At 40.2% G+C, this 16,798-nt stretch overlaps 1 protein-coding gene across 1 annotated transcript; it reads right to left on the bottom strand.

Annotated features, from left to right (window-relative positions):
• Positions 1-3,414: 3,414 nt before the first annotated feature.
• On the bottom strand, positions 3,415-15,517 carry sh3d21 (SH3 domain containing 21). The gene is made up of 16 exons (XM_083989225.1): positions 15,407-15,517; positions 14,720-14,877; positions 14,565-14,622; positions 13,609-13,718; positions 13,226-13,316; positions 13,074-13,135; positions 12,952-12,991; positions 12,458-12,552; positions 11,980-12,081; positions 11,527-11,578; positions 8,973-9,023; positions 8,768-8,885; positions 6,750-6,918; positions 5,388-5,584; positions 3,975-4,038; positions 3,415-3,853 (listed from the first exon to the last, which is right to left on the bottom strand). Exons 1-16 carry the CDS (start codon positions 15,408-15,410, stop codon positions 3,821-3,823), a joined length of 1,404 nt encoding a protein of 467 aa, XP_083845351.1. The 5' UTR covers positions 15,411-15,517; the 3' UTR covers positions 3,415-3,820.
• Between the last annotated feature and the right edge of the window lie 1,281 nt (positions 15,518-16,798).

Genomic DNA, 16,798 nt, shown 5'->3' with positions numbered 1-16,798 from the left:
TAGCGTATCCTAGGCTACTGTGAAAGTTGCATTAGCATTGTTGAGCTGCATTTGGCAATGACTTACAGTAAGTTAAACCATGTGATGTGCTTGGTTGGTGTTTGGCCCAGGTGGTTAAAGATGGACTGAGCCTAAATGTTTTCTGACGGAGTAGGCTTCAGCTCCAAACCCAGGTTGCTTAGTTGAACTTTTGTTAAATTGTTTTTCTGTCCACACTGCTGCCTTGGTAATGGCTGGCTGCTACTATGTGCTCTTATGCTGCTAATATCTGCTGGCTGCATTTGCTTATGCTGTTCATGTAGCCTACTGTCTGTTTCCCTGCTCATGTGTTGATGTGATGCTGGCTGCTACTTTCTGTTCATATTTGCTCTGCTGGCTCCCTGTGCTTCTGCTCTTATTCTTCTGATATGCTGTGTAGGATTTGGATTCCAACATTGATAGATTTTTTTTTCTCCTTTTGGTTGTTTGGCATATGAAATATTTCATGTTTCCCAATGGCTCACTTGTGGTGGTTATATCAGGAATGCAGATTAATTTGATGACTTTTTAATATAACTTAATATCACATTCATGATTATTTTTGACGTACACTTCATGCATTTTGTCATTTTAGAGAAATTCAGTGTAGGCTATTGCTGGCTTGGCTGTTTTTCTCTTACATATTGTGCATTTTGCTTAGGCCTACATCTCTAATCTAGCCTAATGCCCACCTACTAACACTTATCTCAATTTGCTTGATAGTATATTTCGTGATGGGTGATGATGCTTTGTTTAGAACTGGTCATACTGGTGCCTGCCCCACAGAAGGAGCCATGCTCTCTAAATAGGCTAATATGCTTGCTTCCTTGTCAGAGGAATAGCCCAAACATAATGTAGCCTACAGTAATACTGTCAGGCACTTTGTTTAATGTGTTTTTTTGGGAGGAGAAGTTCAAAATGCTGTTGTTCTGACTGTGGTGTAGGGAGTGATGGGGCCATGGAGAAGATGGCAGATATGATTCCCATAATGAATCTGTTTCGCGTGAGGCGACTGGCTGAAATATTGTTTGGCTCTCAATCAAGACTTGCAGTGTGTTGATGAATTCCCTGCATTGGGCGAATGTTTGTACTGGACGTTATCACAAGTCAGTCTTCTGGGGTTTGGTAATTTAGAAGTCATGGAAGTATGCATTCTTGGCATGTTAGTAAAGCTATACAAAAGGGAAAATATACTAAATACTCACCAGGGTATGGCGTGTGTCCACATTCTCTCTTTTGGCCAATGTGGAGCCAGAAACTTCAGTGTTAAAACTTTAGGCTGGCATTGCATAGAGGAACATCTTTGGAGAGCAGAGCAGGCCAAGAACTACTACTAGAGTCTTCCTCAAAGTACAAACTGTGCTGGAGGAACAGACAGGGTTCAGGTTTGCCTTGGGGCCCACTGTGTTTTCAGATGCAGCCCACACTGAAGTCTTCTTCTACTGAGGTCTTGGAAAAACCTCACATGTGGTCATGGGCTTTCAGAAATCGGAGGCGTTGATGGGATTGACTCTTTGAAGTAGTTGTGTAATTATATTTGTATAAAACTCTTGTGACTGGCTTCTACTCCAAAATCATAGGACCTAAAATATGTTTTACAAGACCCACCATTGAATATTTTAAACTGTGTCCTTTTTCGTTTTGTAGGATGTAATCAAAACACGCATGTAATTAGAAGAAACATATTTTAGCCTGATGGTAATCATGTACTTGCGAAAACAATACATCACTGAAATTAAGTGAACGTCAACATGAGGAAAATCCACTTAGGGAAATGGATGAGCCTGAACCGCAACACAGTGTGGGAAAGATGTCCTCAAACGCAAACAGATGACAAGATGTAAGGCTCTCATTTGTGGCTCTTTGGCTGATTGCAGAAAACCTCCCCTTATAGATTACAACACATATGCATACATGTCCATACCCGACCACTTTACAATAGGTAAACGATTTTCTTTTTTATTACAGATTTGGTCAAATATGAATGTTTTGTGAAGTATAAAATGTAGCATACACAGCAGTTCTGGTGTAATGATTTTGATTCCCCTCAGGTAATGGCTCATGTTAAGATTATTTTTTTGATATGTGGCAGATTTATTAATATTTCCCATGAGGTCATGCATATGATTTGTTTATGAATAGGTCCAGACCTTTTTGTGTGACACAGGCCGACTGTTCTTTCTCAGCTCCTCTTTCACTATTTCTAAATTTAACTCCAAGGGACTCTTTTTGTATCTGACCTCTGAGCTCCAAAATGACTCCGTTTTCAACACTTCAGTTCATCTTACTTGCCTTAAATTGCTCTGCTGTTACAGTTCACTGTACAAGGGTTGTTTGGAGACCTACAGCACAACATTTCTTACCAGCAAGTCAAATATGAACACAAGTGGGGTATTATGATTTATAGGAGAGCCTGCAGTGTAAGCAGTACCCGTCATCACTGAGATCTTTTAGAGTTCCCCTTAGTCAAAGAAGTGAAATTTCCACTTGTGTTTGCACAGGATGAGTATTCATTCTTCATATTTTCCAAAAAATTATAAAAAATTCTGCTATATCATCTGACCTTTTGTCTGTTTACGCTCGTTTTTCTCACCCTTTGTCCAAGAGGGAACGTGGCCTTGATCACCATTATTCAACACAGTTTTTAAAAATAGTACGTTCCCATGGCAGTTTCAGAAGCACCCGGTCCCTGATGAGCTCCAGATGTTGTCCAGATGTGCTCTGTAGTGGGCAACACTAGTAGGCTTAGGCTTAGACAGGAACACACGACCACTACTACCACCATCATTTGGAGCCAAAACCAGATTTATATGCCTCATTCTTAAGATGGCAGGATCCAAACATGGTCAAGTTCAATAGCTTTCCCTGGGATGGGTGCAAAGAGTTTCTTATTAAATCTTCCCACTGTTATGAGTCACTATTTTAAGGGTTTTCAGAGTGAGTCAGGTTTTCTTGGTGACATGGGATGCCTTTTCAACTTAGCTACAAAAATGCAGCAGCTGACCACAAACTTTGTATAAATCCTGTGGTGCTTCAACAGCATATTTAAAAAGACTTCTTCTGATTAAAGCATCATCCATTAACACATGTTGTTTGCTAAACGCTTAAGTCTTTTCATATTTCAATCTTCTGGATGAAATGAGTTCTTTTGTTTGTTTTTGTGAGATCAGAGGCACCAGTTCGCTTACATAATTCCCGCATTTACTGAATATGGTGCGCCTCTGTATGTAGAAGAATGGACATACAGTGCCCCCAAGTGGATTTGTGTTGTATTACATTCTGATGCAAAATTTCACCTGCAAGTCCACATTTTAACAATAGTATTTCAGGTCCTAACATCAGATAACAATGCTCCTTTGGATGTCTTTTTTTTATTATTTCTTTGCAAAAGACAAACCACAATATTTCCTCTTATTTACAGCTGCATATATTACATATTCTGCTGAGACATTGATTTTAAAGATACTGTAAAACCTATGATAAGAAATAAACAGTTGAAGTAGCACAATGTAAAACATAAATCCGCAGTCAAGTGTAACCCGCTGAGTATCAATATTTGTTCTTTCCAGCATTCAAATATGTTTAAACATTTAACAGTGTAGTCTTCCGGAGGATCAAGATGGTTCAGTCCAGTGCAGAAGGGGCTTGATCCCATGGTCAACTATACTTTCTAACGTTGCCCTCTTTTTGTTTGTCCGCAGTGGGAGAGCTCACTTGTCCTCTCCCACTCTCTCTCTACTCCACAAAAGAAAAATGTTCATCTTGTTTAAATTTGCAGTCCGGGGGCCTGACAGGCACAGTATCAGACCGTCATCCTCAAACTGTTTACTTCTTCCTGTATGGACAAGACGTGTTTAACAATAGATTACTACCACAGTCATGATTGAACCAAAGCTTCTAGTTTGGCAATATGTAGTGCAGACACTCACGCAAAACCCAAGACGCACTTCACTTACCTGCAGCGCCAGTTGTTTGTCTCTCTGCACCCTCAGTTCTTCTTTCACTTCCTGCATGTCTTGCCTAATCAAAAGAGACCGAAAAAGAAGAGATGAAAGACATGATCATGTTTACTACTGTAAATAGGTCAGCTACACTGTAGCCTACACTGCCATTTGTGACATGACATGAATAAATTAGGATTGAATTTATTCTTTTTACATTTTTTAAATTTAGAAGTCATTTAGTTAGTTGTAATAAGTTTACAACTAACACATTGATTTGACCAATATATCTTATGATCCCTTTTTCAGGGTTAGGGTATGTGATTTTAGGTCATCTGCAATATAAGTTGACAGTGGTGAGAGAAACGTAGGAAAATCTGCGGTTGTCAATGCAAAACAGTGGTGCTAAATTGAAGTGTGAGACAAGTTGCTGATATGGAGCTACAGAAAGTGACAGAAATATAGGACCAAGTTCTCACAGTGTGACGTCCAAAAACTAGGGATGTCTTTAGGGATGCCCACTGGCCTGTGGGTCGTATTGCTTCTAATGCATGCTGGGCCGGCTGGTGGGCCAGTGGGTTGAATTAACTGACATCGTATGTTTATTTCTGATGCCCTGTTTCAGTGGTCTGAGACAACATGTAGAAAATGCCATTTTTGATTAAAGTTTAAAAAACACACACAAACAGTTTGTGTGACTGGCAGAGACTAAAACCTTGATGACCTGCCTTTACAAAACATGAGGGTGGTGCAGGTTGGTGACATCATGATCAATAAGCATTTTTCCAGGGTAAGTGGTAATAAAAAACTAACCTAACTGGATAGGGAGGGAGATGTCAGTCACACAGTAGCTACTTAGAATACGCCCACACAAAGGGAAGGAACTGTGTGGGTGAACAGTGGGTGTTATTAGTTCTTATTTTTTATAAAAGATCATGCTTTTAAATTTAAAATAGAAATATGTGTTATCAAAAAACATTGTCCAAGGCTCCAGTTGGCTAAAGTTAAGTGGGCAGGGAGTCACGTGTTAACACGAAGCATGGCTCGTGCTTACCAGCCAGGGCCCTGTGATGTTTCACATCAAAGCAATCAAAGAGACAACAGATGCCAAAGATGTAACATTGTGGAGCCCAGTTTTTTTTGCAGGATGAAGCACTCAAGTTAACTACACAGCTTGTACTTCTCTCTTAGGTTTTGATTAGTCACTTCCTGTGTGCGCTGAAGTCTTCAAACATGAGAAATTCAACTGGGAAAAGAGGAGGCGTCTACACCATCTCAGTCAGAAGATAAGAAACAATTCCTAATGTTTTGAAGTCACTCTTTGTGATTTAAGATGACAAGACTGTTTTCGAATTTAGTATTAAAAATAAACACGTCTCTGCCACTCAGGTTTTAAACATGCCCACATTCCAGATGAGCGTTACTCACTCGTGTCGTGTCTGTAGCAGATCCAGAGCCATCCGCAGCTCTTTGATCTCAGCCTGTAGGCTCTCCACGCTCGGCTCTTCTTTATTGGTCACAGTTCTACCGTCCACAGCTACTTTGGGTGGTGCTGGTCGAACAGGAGGCGGTGTCTTAGGGCAATGTTCAGGCTTTGCTGGCGATGGCAGCAGATTTTCTGTACCCTGCAATGAATAAGGTGTCTTTCCATTACACTGTGCAGACCAATGAACTTAATAGGCTTCAGGATAAAACACTGACTCATCCAAATGAATAGAAATTACATAATAACAATTAAATTTAGACTAGAAACTGAAAAACAAAACAAACACTTGAAAGCACTGGGCTCTGTCACTGTTTTTAAATCAGATGTTACATTTCTTTCAATCTATCCCTGATAATTTCATTTTTATTTATTGAACTATTGTTATTTAATTTGTATTACTGCTCGTACTTGTAATTTTGCTGCCTCTTGGCCAGGTTGCTTTTGAAAAAGAGATTCTATATCTCAATAAGCTTTACCTGGTTAAATAAAGGTTTTTAAAAACAAAACAAAACATGTGCTTTATGTGTTCACAGGTCAGTTTAAGTCAGTTAAATTCTCTAGTAGTAAATGACAATCATTGACATCATTGCGCACGACCTGCTGTAATCTCTTTTGAGCAGTCAAGTACAGACCTTAAAAGGATAATTTAGAGATTATGTTCCTTTATTTCTCAGGATAACATTTAATACCCTAGGGATCAGGCCTAAACTTGTTACATAAAGAAAGAATGTAGACAGCTAATGAAAACGTGGGGTGTGTCTTTCACTATCGGGCCTTTCTCTGGTTCAAACACGTCACATAGTTTCTTCCTGATGTATTGAGGGTGCAAGTGCAAAAATTCTTATCTCTTCCTCTGTTGCAATAACTTCTCTTCTCTTGCTGGACCTTTATAGCCTGGGTGAGGCAGATAGAGCCTATAAAATATCTACCACCCATGGTATTGGTTGAAAAACCTTTTTTTCTGTTCCTTGATTTCTGTCTGTTAGAAATCACCTGACACTGGAAAACGTCTCTGCAATATAAAGATGGATATAAAAACGATATATCACCATCAACTAAAATATGCATTTCAAGGAAATCTGTCCTCATTCTTTGTATGACAGACATATGGTTTACCTACAAGATAAAGTAGAGGGAAGTTGCAAAGGTCATCTTCAGAAATAGTGGCTAACACTACCTAGTTGGTTTAGCAGGTTGTGTTTGTTGCACACTCATGCATTTATTATGTAACTCCTTCCTTCTGTGTTGTTAGTGCTTCAGGCTAAAGTTACATCAACATTTGGCTGCCACACAACTGGACATACTTGTGTTGTTGTCCCCAGGCCTGTTGGTGGTCTCCTCTGGGGGGGTTTGGCTCTGTTTGCTGTAGGGTGGCTCAACTTTTCAGTCTGCACATCCACTCCATCAAACTTGTTGTTTTCTTTCTCCTCAAGTTGTTTTGATGAAAGAGGAGCCACATCGCCATTGGTTTTACTAAAAATAAAAGCAGAAGTTTAAATTTACATCAACCTTTGACTGAATGAAATGAAGTGTCTCGGTGTGAAAATCAACTGTGACTTGTAGTTTTTCATAGTTCACATTCTCAAGGGAGAAAAACTGAATGAGGTTTCCGGTCTCCTAAAAGCTGATGGGTGCAGGTGCAGAGCATGGCAGCTGAAGCCTTGAAGTCTCCTTGCAAGTTGTGTTTTGTTCTGGCATGTGTTTCACTTTCACAGCACATATAATGATGGCTTGTCTCTAGAGTAAAAGCTCAATACCATTTCACATACTGTTTTTTTAATCTGATGTGAGGTAATGAGTAAGAGTGAGTTTATATAACATAAAGAAGGATACTAGGAAAGCCTGGAAACTATCCCGTCCAAACCAACAGTATTTGCTTGGAAATAATTTTCAGAAAGCTTGTTCCTTATTAGCAGCCCCCTCAAGACAGGGCCGTTTTTGTTTTCTCAGCTTTGTGTGTGTGCATGTTTGTGTGTGTTTTGCTCAGGAAACAGGAAATGGGCTGCTCTCGTCTGTTTAGGCCCAATCTGACTCATCCCAGAGTTTCCACTGAGCCACTAAAGGTCGGGCATCCTGGCTAGGGATGGGACGATTTACGATTTTATCGTCAATCGCGATTAAAAACACCCACAATTATTTATCGTGCAGAATTCGTCATAATCGTATAATCGCCATAATCGTATAATCGCCATAATCCTGAATTTATTGTCCATTTTGTAATCCTTGCGAGGCGCGCAGCACGCCATGTTAAAAAAAAAAAAAAAAGAGTCAAGTCTCACCAGCGTGCAAGTTGGCAGGCATCCAGCCACTAGCCACAGCCACACTCTTGCATAGCATCTCTGTGCTCCTTTGGCCAACACTTCCAATTTAAAAGCGCACCTAGGGATAAACACCCCTCTATCTTTGTGGGACTCAAGGTAAAATGTGCTTTCTTTGCTTGTCTCAGTTTCATCCTCCTGGCTAAACACCCTGTGCATTGTGAACTCAGATTATTCTGAGGTGAATATCACCGGCTAAAGTTAGCACACGTAGCTAAATGTCAACAGTGGCAACATGTGAAGACGAGAGTCGAGTCAGTCGACCAGCTTGCTAATTAGCTGCTGCTAACATTAGCTCACTAGCTAATATTGCTTCGTAGTTTTCGTTACAGAGCTCACAAAATCACAGCTAATGTTACGGGCTCACCCAGAGGTGTTTATCTTGGGAAAGTTGCGGTACTGCTGGCGGGGCTCAAGGGAGCACCGCTCATTGAAACAACATTGATACGTGCTGAAAAAAAGAAAGAAAGAAAGCTAGCGACAGTGAGGGAGTGTCACGACTTCCTGTTTCTAGACCTTCAAATTAAAAGCCCTAAAGCTTTTAGTTCAGTCATGGCCGTGAATGGCAGAGGCTCCGCTGTAACTGTTACCCCGCTTCTAAAAGGGTTAAGTCTGATGACTGGAAAGACAAACAAGATGTTGACAACCCGACCTCTTTATTATCGTGATAATATCGTTAATCGCGATTATTTTGGCCACAATAATCGTCACATGAAATTTCATATCGTCCCATCCCTAATCCTGGCATTCTTCTATTAAAGACACCATGGCAACTGGTGGCAGCAACCAAAACCTTTAACTTCTAAAAGCTCCACGCCCGGTGCCAGACCAAAGAGGAGAAAGTGTTCCTGACATTTCCCCAAAGGCTCTGTAGCTTTAGAAAGGTTGCACATGAATCACTATTTGTGTCCACGAGTCACGACATATTACCCACTAAGTCCTAAGTGGTGATGCATGGAGATTAGTTGTGCGAGAGAGCACCAGACCTGTTTGGCAGAACTCACTTGGGTAAAAGCTTGTTAGGTTTGTCTTTGACTGGAGGCGGACTGGGCTTGTGGATAGATGGCAGCTTGACTTTGGTTGGAGGATTGGTTCTCAGGTCCTTAGTCTCTGGTTTTTCATCTGCACAGCAAAGTCATCACATTATTTTTTAGATCGACTCTTCCCCAACAGTGTTATGTTTACAGTGGGTGAAAATGGTATTCATACCTTTTGTTTTTACTTGACCGCCTTTCTCCATTGCTGAAGCCTCTATCCTCACTGAAAAAATGGGAAAAAAAGTGAATTAAAAATTATTTTATTACAAAAATATTGTCACTTGGAGCCGTCTGGAAATCTAGTGCAACATGACTTCCAGTGTTAAGTATTGATACCCTCTAATTGTTCTGCTTTGTTTGTTTGTTAATGTATTGTTGTCTTTAAAAACCCCATGGGTTTATGGGGTGTTGTTTGGCTCGGTTGGTGGAGCGGGTGCCCCATGTTCAGAGGCTATAGTCCTTGCTGCAGCCGGCCCAGTATCGAATCCCGATTCGGGCGGCCCTTTGCTGCAAGTCATTGCCCCTCTCTCTGCCTCCCCATTTCTTGTCTCTCTCTACTACTATACTACTACTCTATTGATTAAAGGCAAAAGCCCAAAAATATACTTTAGAAAAAAAAAACATGGGTTTAATTCATAAGGCGAAGAGAGTAATTTTTACATTCATATATTCCAGAAACCCTTAGGCCTACTGTTTAATGTGTTGGGGATGAAATGCAAATGGTCTTTTAATTCAGTTGTAATCTAGTTTAGGAGCAGTTGCATGGGAAAAGTAATGATATGCACATCGCTGCAGCTGCATCCAGTCTACTGGAGGAACAGTTCCCCAGGGTCTCAACAGGTTCATCAGGGACACTCACAATAATACAGCCCATGACAGAGTTCACCTTGGAGACTGAGAGAACAGATGCTTAAATTGGGAAGCTTCAGTCAACTGAAGGTAATGTGATTCCTGTTTGCCATGCAAGTAAAGAGTTTGAGAACAGATAAGGTTTACAAACCAGGTTACACCCCTGCTAAACAAGTAGAAAAGTGTACATAAAAAGTAAAAACAAACTGTAAAGCATTGCCCTCAAGATAAAAACAACAACGCTTTCCCTAAAAGCTTTTCGGACTCAGGCTCAGACAACAACAGACTGAATAAAAATACAGGAAGCCTACCTTGACTATTCAAAGCATTGTGTAACATTCCCTCTTAAGCAAACCATCCACACAGCAGTAGTAGCTCAAGTGCTGCTCCTTGGGCTGGTTGTGAAAATCTCTGTGACAGAGCTCTCTCCCCTCGCATCCCCACCTCCACCGCCTTGTTTCCTCCAAGACTCTTGAACTGTGTCACATGACCACCACTCTAACCATCCCCCATTTCACTATAGTCTGAGACTTCCTGTGAGAATTCTTGTGAGTGATAGTGTGCAGGGGGAAATAATGCTGATAATGACTGTAATGTGGTGGCAACACAGAATGTGAGATGGAGCTGATATTCAGTTGGACCAGGTGACAGCTTTAAGTGGAAGTGCACTCTGTGTGTGCAGCACTGTTTTCATCTCTCTGTTTCACCATAGATGTTTTGATGAGTGTGCATTTTGAATTTTCTAAAGTAAAGCCAGAAGTATAAAGCGACATATTTGTTGTTTCGTTGGTTCCAAAAATGTGCTAAATTTGCAACGTGCACCACTGACAGCATTCCTCAGCCGAAACTTGACTGTAAGCCACATCCTGCTCAGTGCAGCTTGCAGACTTGACATTTACATCTTCTTCTTTCAAATGCTGTTAATGCATACTCAGGGTTTTTAAATCACCTGACTTAATAACACATGGTCAGTAAAACAAAAACAGCAATGACAAATAAGCTCAAATACTGTATTATGTTGACTTTGTAAACCTGATTGGTGATTATGTTGTTTCTTGGTTTATTTTTTTTTTATTATTATTATTATGATAAGGGTATTCAGATGTTAAACTTAAAATAATGTTCCTAATGTTGCACTTAAATGCACCAAATCAGAAAACATAAACAATGGAAATAATGTTCAAATTATTGTTTGAATAAAAAATGTATTTTTATATGTTGACTTTCTCAGTATGGAGAAAACTTTGAGAGGCAGCAACTGAGCTGAGTTTATTATTATGTGCTCCAGGACAGACTAGGTGCATACTTTTAGTCAGGATATCTGATTGCACTACGTCAGAAATAGTTTCTTTATGTAACCGCTAGGTCTGAAACAATAGAGGCAGGAACATCTTATCTTTATAGAACTCTTCCGACAATCGGCACATTTGGTGAAAATTGTCCTTCCCGTATCTAAAAATGTACAAACATTGTGTAAAAAAAATGTATGATTAATGATGATCAATCTTCTGAGGAGACGTTTTCAACTGTGTGGTTTAATACACACAGGAACAATTATAATTTTTTATTGTATAATTAAATGTATAATTGTAGTGAATTAATATGTAGGAGTAGTGTAAGGGCTTGAAGGTATTCCAGGGTTCCTTTATTGGCTGCTTTTCTACCACAAGCCAAAAAAAGTGCCCAACCAGGAATGCTGCCAGTTTCTCCATCTGCTAAAACAACAGGCCATCAATGTCCAGACTGTGAGCCCACTGCCAGGCCAAACACCACTACCGCCAGAAACCATATGAGTCAGAAGAGAACCTCTAAAAACACGAAGCTCAACCTCACATCTGTTCCTGTGCTGCTGTGTTTGATCGATGTTGTTCTCTTACCTGAAAGTTTCTTGCTGACTTTGCGTGCAGGCGGTTGGCTTGTGTTTCCAGACTAGAGGAGGAGAAACGGAAAAACTCAACAGGCTTGCTAGTATATCCCCCTGTGTATTAAGACACCTCTATTCAACACACTGTTTCCACTGAGGGAATTTTCAGTGAGTAATTCCAAAAGAGAGGATGTTAACTTCAACCCTGAGTCACTGTGTGCAGGCTGCAGACTTAAGTAACACAAAATACCAGCCAGTTGAAAATAAACACACATTAGGTACTTTGCAATATACAGACATTTCAAAAATAATAGAAGTATTAGGTACTATTAGTTACGGTAAAGCATGTCCATGGGTTCATGGCAGTGCCCTGCAATGGTCAAACACTCCTTAACGATAAGAAAGGTCCGGTGACCGGCCCAATGAAGATGCACTGTATTTCAGTTAGTGTGTCAGGTCCACTCACTTGTAAACTGTCCACTGGTGGTATCACCATGACAAAGTTATCAGGAAAGAAGCCACAGCGTCCGTTCAGCTCTCCCTCCCACCAGCCTTCATCTTCTGTTTCCTTCAGATGGAGATTAAAGAGTCACATTAGAAGCTCAAACACGGAGTGGTCTTCTGGGACATGAGGTTACCGCACGGTCAAGCACAAGACACGGCTGCTTCGTCATCACTTGACTTCAGACGCTCTTTGGGTTTTCCCCACATAATGCCTCGTCATTTTTACAGCCGTTAGATTTGTGACATTGGGACATGTTTGTCATCATGTGCACATATGATTTCCTGGAGTGTGACACAACTGGTTTGGCTAGATACATACTGTATATATACCGTATATGCAGCTTCTTAACAAGATAAGAAATTGCTCCCGGGGGAATTCTGTCAAAAGTATGACATCATGACATAAACGTGTCATGCAAGATAATAAAATGCGCTCAAACCTTGCTCAGTATCACAACAACATCTCCTTTAGTCAGCTCCAGTTCGTCCCCTGCTTTGGCCTTGTAGTCAAACATGACCTGGCAACACTCCTTCACTGCAGACACATGGAGACAACATGGTTACCATTTATAAAGGACCTGGGCATTGTGTTATACATTAATTGTAATGGTAAAGATTTATCCAACAATGACTAATCTGATCAGCCCTGTGTGAAACATTTACAGAGCAAACCACTCATCTCTGACTGATACTCCACTGTGTTGTAAGAATAGACAGTGATTAATCAAGCCTGTTTACTGGAAGTATGTATTCCTTACCACACCCATTTACCAGTCAGGTGAAAGTACTGGAATCCTCTGGAGTGTTGACAGTATTTTAAGGTATAGATAAACCTGTCTGGCTGCTTTTGAACATGCTGTTCAAAATTAGAAACTGTGTCAAACATTTTAGCTTGCTAAACTCAAACTGCACTTATGAGAAATGTTTGACTTACTGTTATGTTCTGTGTTCCTTACACTTGCTCTTTGAGATATCTTCATGGAGACAAAAACAAAATGTAAATGGAAGGAAAATGATCCACATATGTTTCAGGAAAGTTATTTCAATGTTACGTACATCCTTACTGAACAGAGCATCTGTGAGTTTGGGTCTGGCCTTGCCCTCACTGTGCATGATGTCTGTCAAAAGAGTAAGTTATAATGAGGTCAGTCAGCTTTAGAGTTTAGATTATGCATAAAGAAAACACACATGGCTTTGGATTTACCAACCTTTAGGAGAAACAAAGATTTCTCTGACAAAGTTTGAAGGAAATGCCCCCACTTTGCCATTTTTCACCCCCATCCACCATCCATCTTCAATCTGTGATAAAGATATGAGGAAGACAGAATGTAAAGTCGCATTTCCTTGACGCTGTTTGTCGTAGAGACTACGTCATATTGGCATTGCAGCCAAAGAGAATGTGACACAGTGACAATGATTGAACATGGGAAACCGGTTCAACATTTTGATGTATACAATTCTCAGGTTTTAGCAGGTGCTTCGGGCAACTCAATAGCAGCTGACAACCACTCCTTTGCTGAGTGTGCAGAATTGGAGTCAGTTATGTCAGTTCACCTGTGAATATTTCAGCCGGGATTCTAAATGACTTTACCTCTCTGATGATCTCAATTGTCTCCCCAACAACTAGACCCAGCTCATCCTCATTGGAAGGGCTGTAGGCGAACATTGCCTCGCATTTCCTCGTGGGTTTCATCTTCTTTGCTGAAAACACAGAGAACCACCGCCAGCCACATTGACAGACAGGTGTGTAAGGTTAATAACCTGCTGCCACTGCAGGTGAAGAAACTAGAGCTCAATAGTTGTATGTTCAGCTTGATAGAAGGTAGAGTAGTCAAGTCTGATTATGAGCACTGTGGGGCCTTTTCCATCTTATGTGTCCGACCCATCAAAGCCTCTGTGTTGGTCTTTATGTTCATACAGTATAATCAATCTTTGTGTAGTACGGATGTGGTATTCACAGTCATCTTGCTTGCTGTACTATCATGCACCACACCACTGACCACAATATTTAACACTTGCAATTTTAGACCATAAAGGTTTCAGCCGAGAAACCGACATGATTTGAATAGTAAATATGTTTGTTTTATTTAGCTGACTTGTGAAAGCTGAGAGTAGTGGTTTATTGACATTGCATGTGTAGACCTGAGTACATTTAATGTAATAAAATCACCTCTTCAATGAAGGGAACTGAAAACAGACAACACTGTGATGCCAGAGGGCAGTTAACTCGGGATCTGGTACACAATCAGATTTATGCGATAGGCCTATACCAACTCCCAGCAAAATGTACTCCTTTAGGGAGAAATGTTGCACTTTTGAGAAGATTAAGTTGTTTTAATTTGAAATATTAGATCACATGATTTGGGGGAAAAGATGATAAAAGTCAGTTGCATTTTTTTGAATTATAGATACGTCTGAGTGTATTATCACAATGAAATGAACAAAAATAATTCTCAAGGGAATATTTAATCTTTAAACTATAGCACATTGGTGTGTGAAGTTATTTTCTTTCAAGCTGATAGGGGCAAAGAGTAAAGGCGACTGTACTTTTTCTGATGCTTCGTGGTTCCCTCTTGCTGTCTCCTGTCAAATAGACCGGCACCTCCTGTGATGACAAAACAAAACAAGGCTTATTGTAACACACACACACATGCAGACATGAACACACAGTACAATTACAGAACAGTGTCATGTCAACATACCTTGACAAAGTTGGCAGGGAAGATGCCTCTCTTTCCTCTCAGCTGCCCCTCCAGCCACCCCTCCTCTCCTGCCTTGGTGACTTTTTCGACCACATCCCCCGCACTGATGGTGAGCTCGTCTGCCATGGTGCCCTCGAAGTCGACCAGCACCAGCACCTCTGTAGTGGCGGAGCCGTAAATGGGGCAGAAAATCAGATTCTTCATTCAAAGGCTGGTGTGTATTGCCTCACAAGTTGATGTGTCTTGACATTTCAAAAGCACTAGAAAGCTCTGGCCAAGAATACAAGCTGCAAGTAAATGTGGATTATTATGGATAAACTGTCCACTGCTCGCTTGTCAGGGATCTTTCCTCACTCACAGAAAACCTTATTTTCCACATCAGTATTTTCTTGCAGTATCAAGAAAGCCAACAGCTTGCAGAAAAGCCATTTAGGTTTTTAAACACTCACTGACTTAAAGATCTGTGGACACACAAATAAGTTTACCCTCATGTTGAGCAAACACAAATGCATACGTTCAGTGTACATGTATGTGAAGCTATTTAGTGGTACCACTGCATTAAACACACAAAGACCAGCTCAGTTTTGTCTTCAGTGTCCTTTGTGTTTGACCAAAAACCGAGAGAAAATACTATCAAACCGAGAGAAATTCTACTCATCTATGAGAAAAAGCCATAAACTGACTCACCCATGGCGTCTTTCTTAGGTTTGTCCTTTTGATTTGAATATGTACCTCCTTCTCAAAGTGGCAAACAAACTCTTGAGTCTGAAGGAGAACTGAAAGAGTGTGGTTGTGTTGTCAAAGGCTGATAGATATGGCAGCCAAGGCCCTTCTTCCTACTTGTCAAACATTAACATTGAGCAACCTTTCCTGAGGCTAGTCATGACAAGCCAATAGCAAGGAGTAGGATGGCTTATACAGTACAAAGAGCGAGAGAGAGAAAGAGAGAGAGGGAGAGGGAGAAACAGACAGCAACAGACAGAGGTGGGCAGAAGGAGGAGAAGGAGGAACAGGTAAGACAGGTTTGCAAAGCCCATAATAAGGGTACTTAAAATAGAGTATGACAATATACTTAGTTATTCTGGAGCAACAAAAAATATCAGAACACAAAGAGCATTCACAAGAACAACAATCACACCTTACAGTAAGTCTTTTGTATGTTCTCACTATAGGATAAATTAGCCACTGATTTCAAAATATTTTTTGTTGGGAGGAGTTTGTTCCAGTGTGTCTGTCATGTTTTTGTAAACCTCTTTAGGCAAAGTGCTTGCCATTTATAGAAAGCAGAACTGAGGCAAACAAGGCTGAATTTCCCAAACCAAATAATAAATAAACCCTTTTCTTTATTTTCTGATGAAATCAATCCACTCAAACGTTATGGTAGTTTTGTCACTCGATATGGAGTTAAGCTCCACTCAACTACTTCCTCATCTCGTTTGTTGACAAATAGGTCATGTCAGACAATCAGTCATCAAAAGTGTGAAGAATAGAAAATCTTTCAGTATTGTCTTGGATGACATCAAGTGTTGCTTTTTAAAACGTGTGAGATTTTAAGTTATTGTCTATGATTACAAAACATATTTAGAAAAAGCCAATTAAACTAAGATGTATCTTACGAATAATATATGCAGCAGAAGAATGATAGAAAATATGATATTTTATAGAAAATATTAAACCATAGTACAACTGGACACTACTCCACTCGAAGTCTGGATGAACACGAGAACAAATTTATGTTAGTCAGGTTTGTACATTTGTATTTAGAAATGTTTATCAAAAGGCAGAAACTGTTCAGCTTCAGTCTTCTGAATTTATTCATCTGACTCTGAAGAGGTTTACAATATCTGCCCAACCAGTTCTTCTACTAAGCCTAACCAGGCAACATAACAGCTAACAGGCACCATGCAGATTGTAGCACCTTCTTATTATTGTGTGTACATGAGTTGACCTAAGTTGTAACATGTTCAACAAAGCCATCCTGGTTGGTGCAGCAGGATGTGGGAAAACTCATCCAGTCTGCCAAAAGATTATTCATGATCTCCAGGTTGCATAAGGCTAATGTGTGAATTTGTGCTCAAA

The sequence above is a fragment of the Trachurus trachurus genome (genome assembly GCF_905171665.1).
Source record: "Trachurus trachurus genome assembly, chromosome: 16".
NCBI lineage: Eukaryota > Metazoa > Chordata > Actinopteri > Carangiformes > Carangidae > Trachurus > Trachurus trachurus.
This window is presented reverse-complemented; position numbering and strand designations above follow the sequence as displayed.

Coding starts and splice junctions, on each gene's coding strand:
- sh3d21 (XM_083989225.1), bottom strand. Junction 12,553..12,951: donor AAGGAACACAGAACATAACA/GTAAGTCAAACA, acceptor ATGTGTCTGCAG/TGAAGGAGTGTTGCCAGGTC. Junction 11,579..11,979: donor CACCAGTGGACAGTTTACAA/GTGAGTGGACCT, acceptor CTCCTCCTCTAG/TCTGGAAACACAAGCCAACC.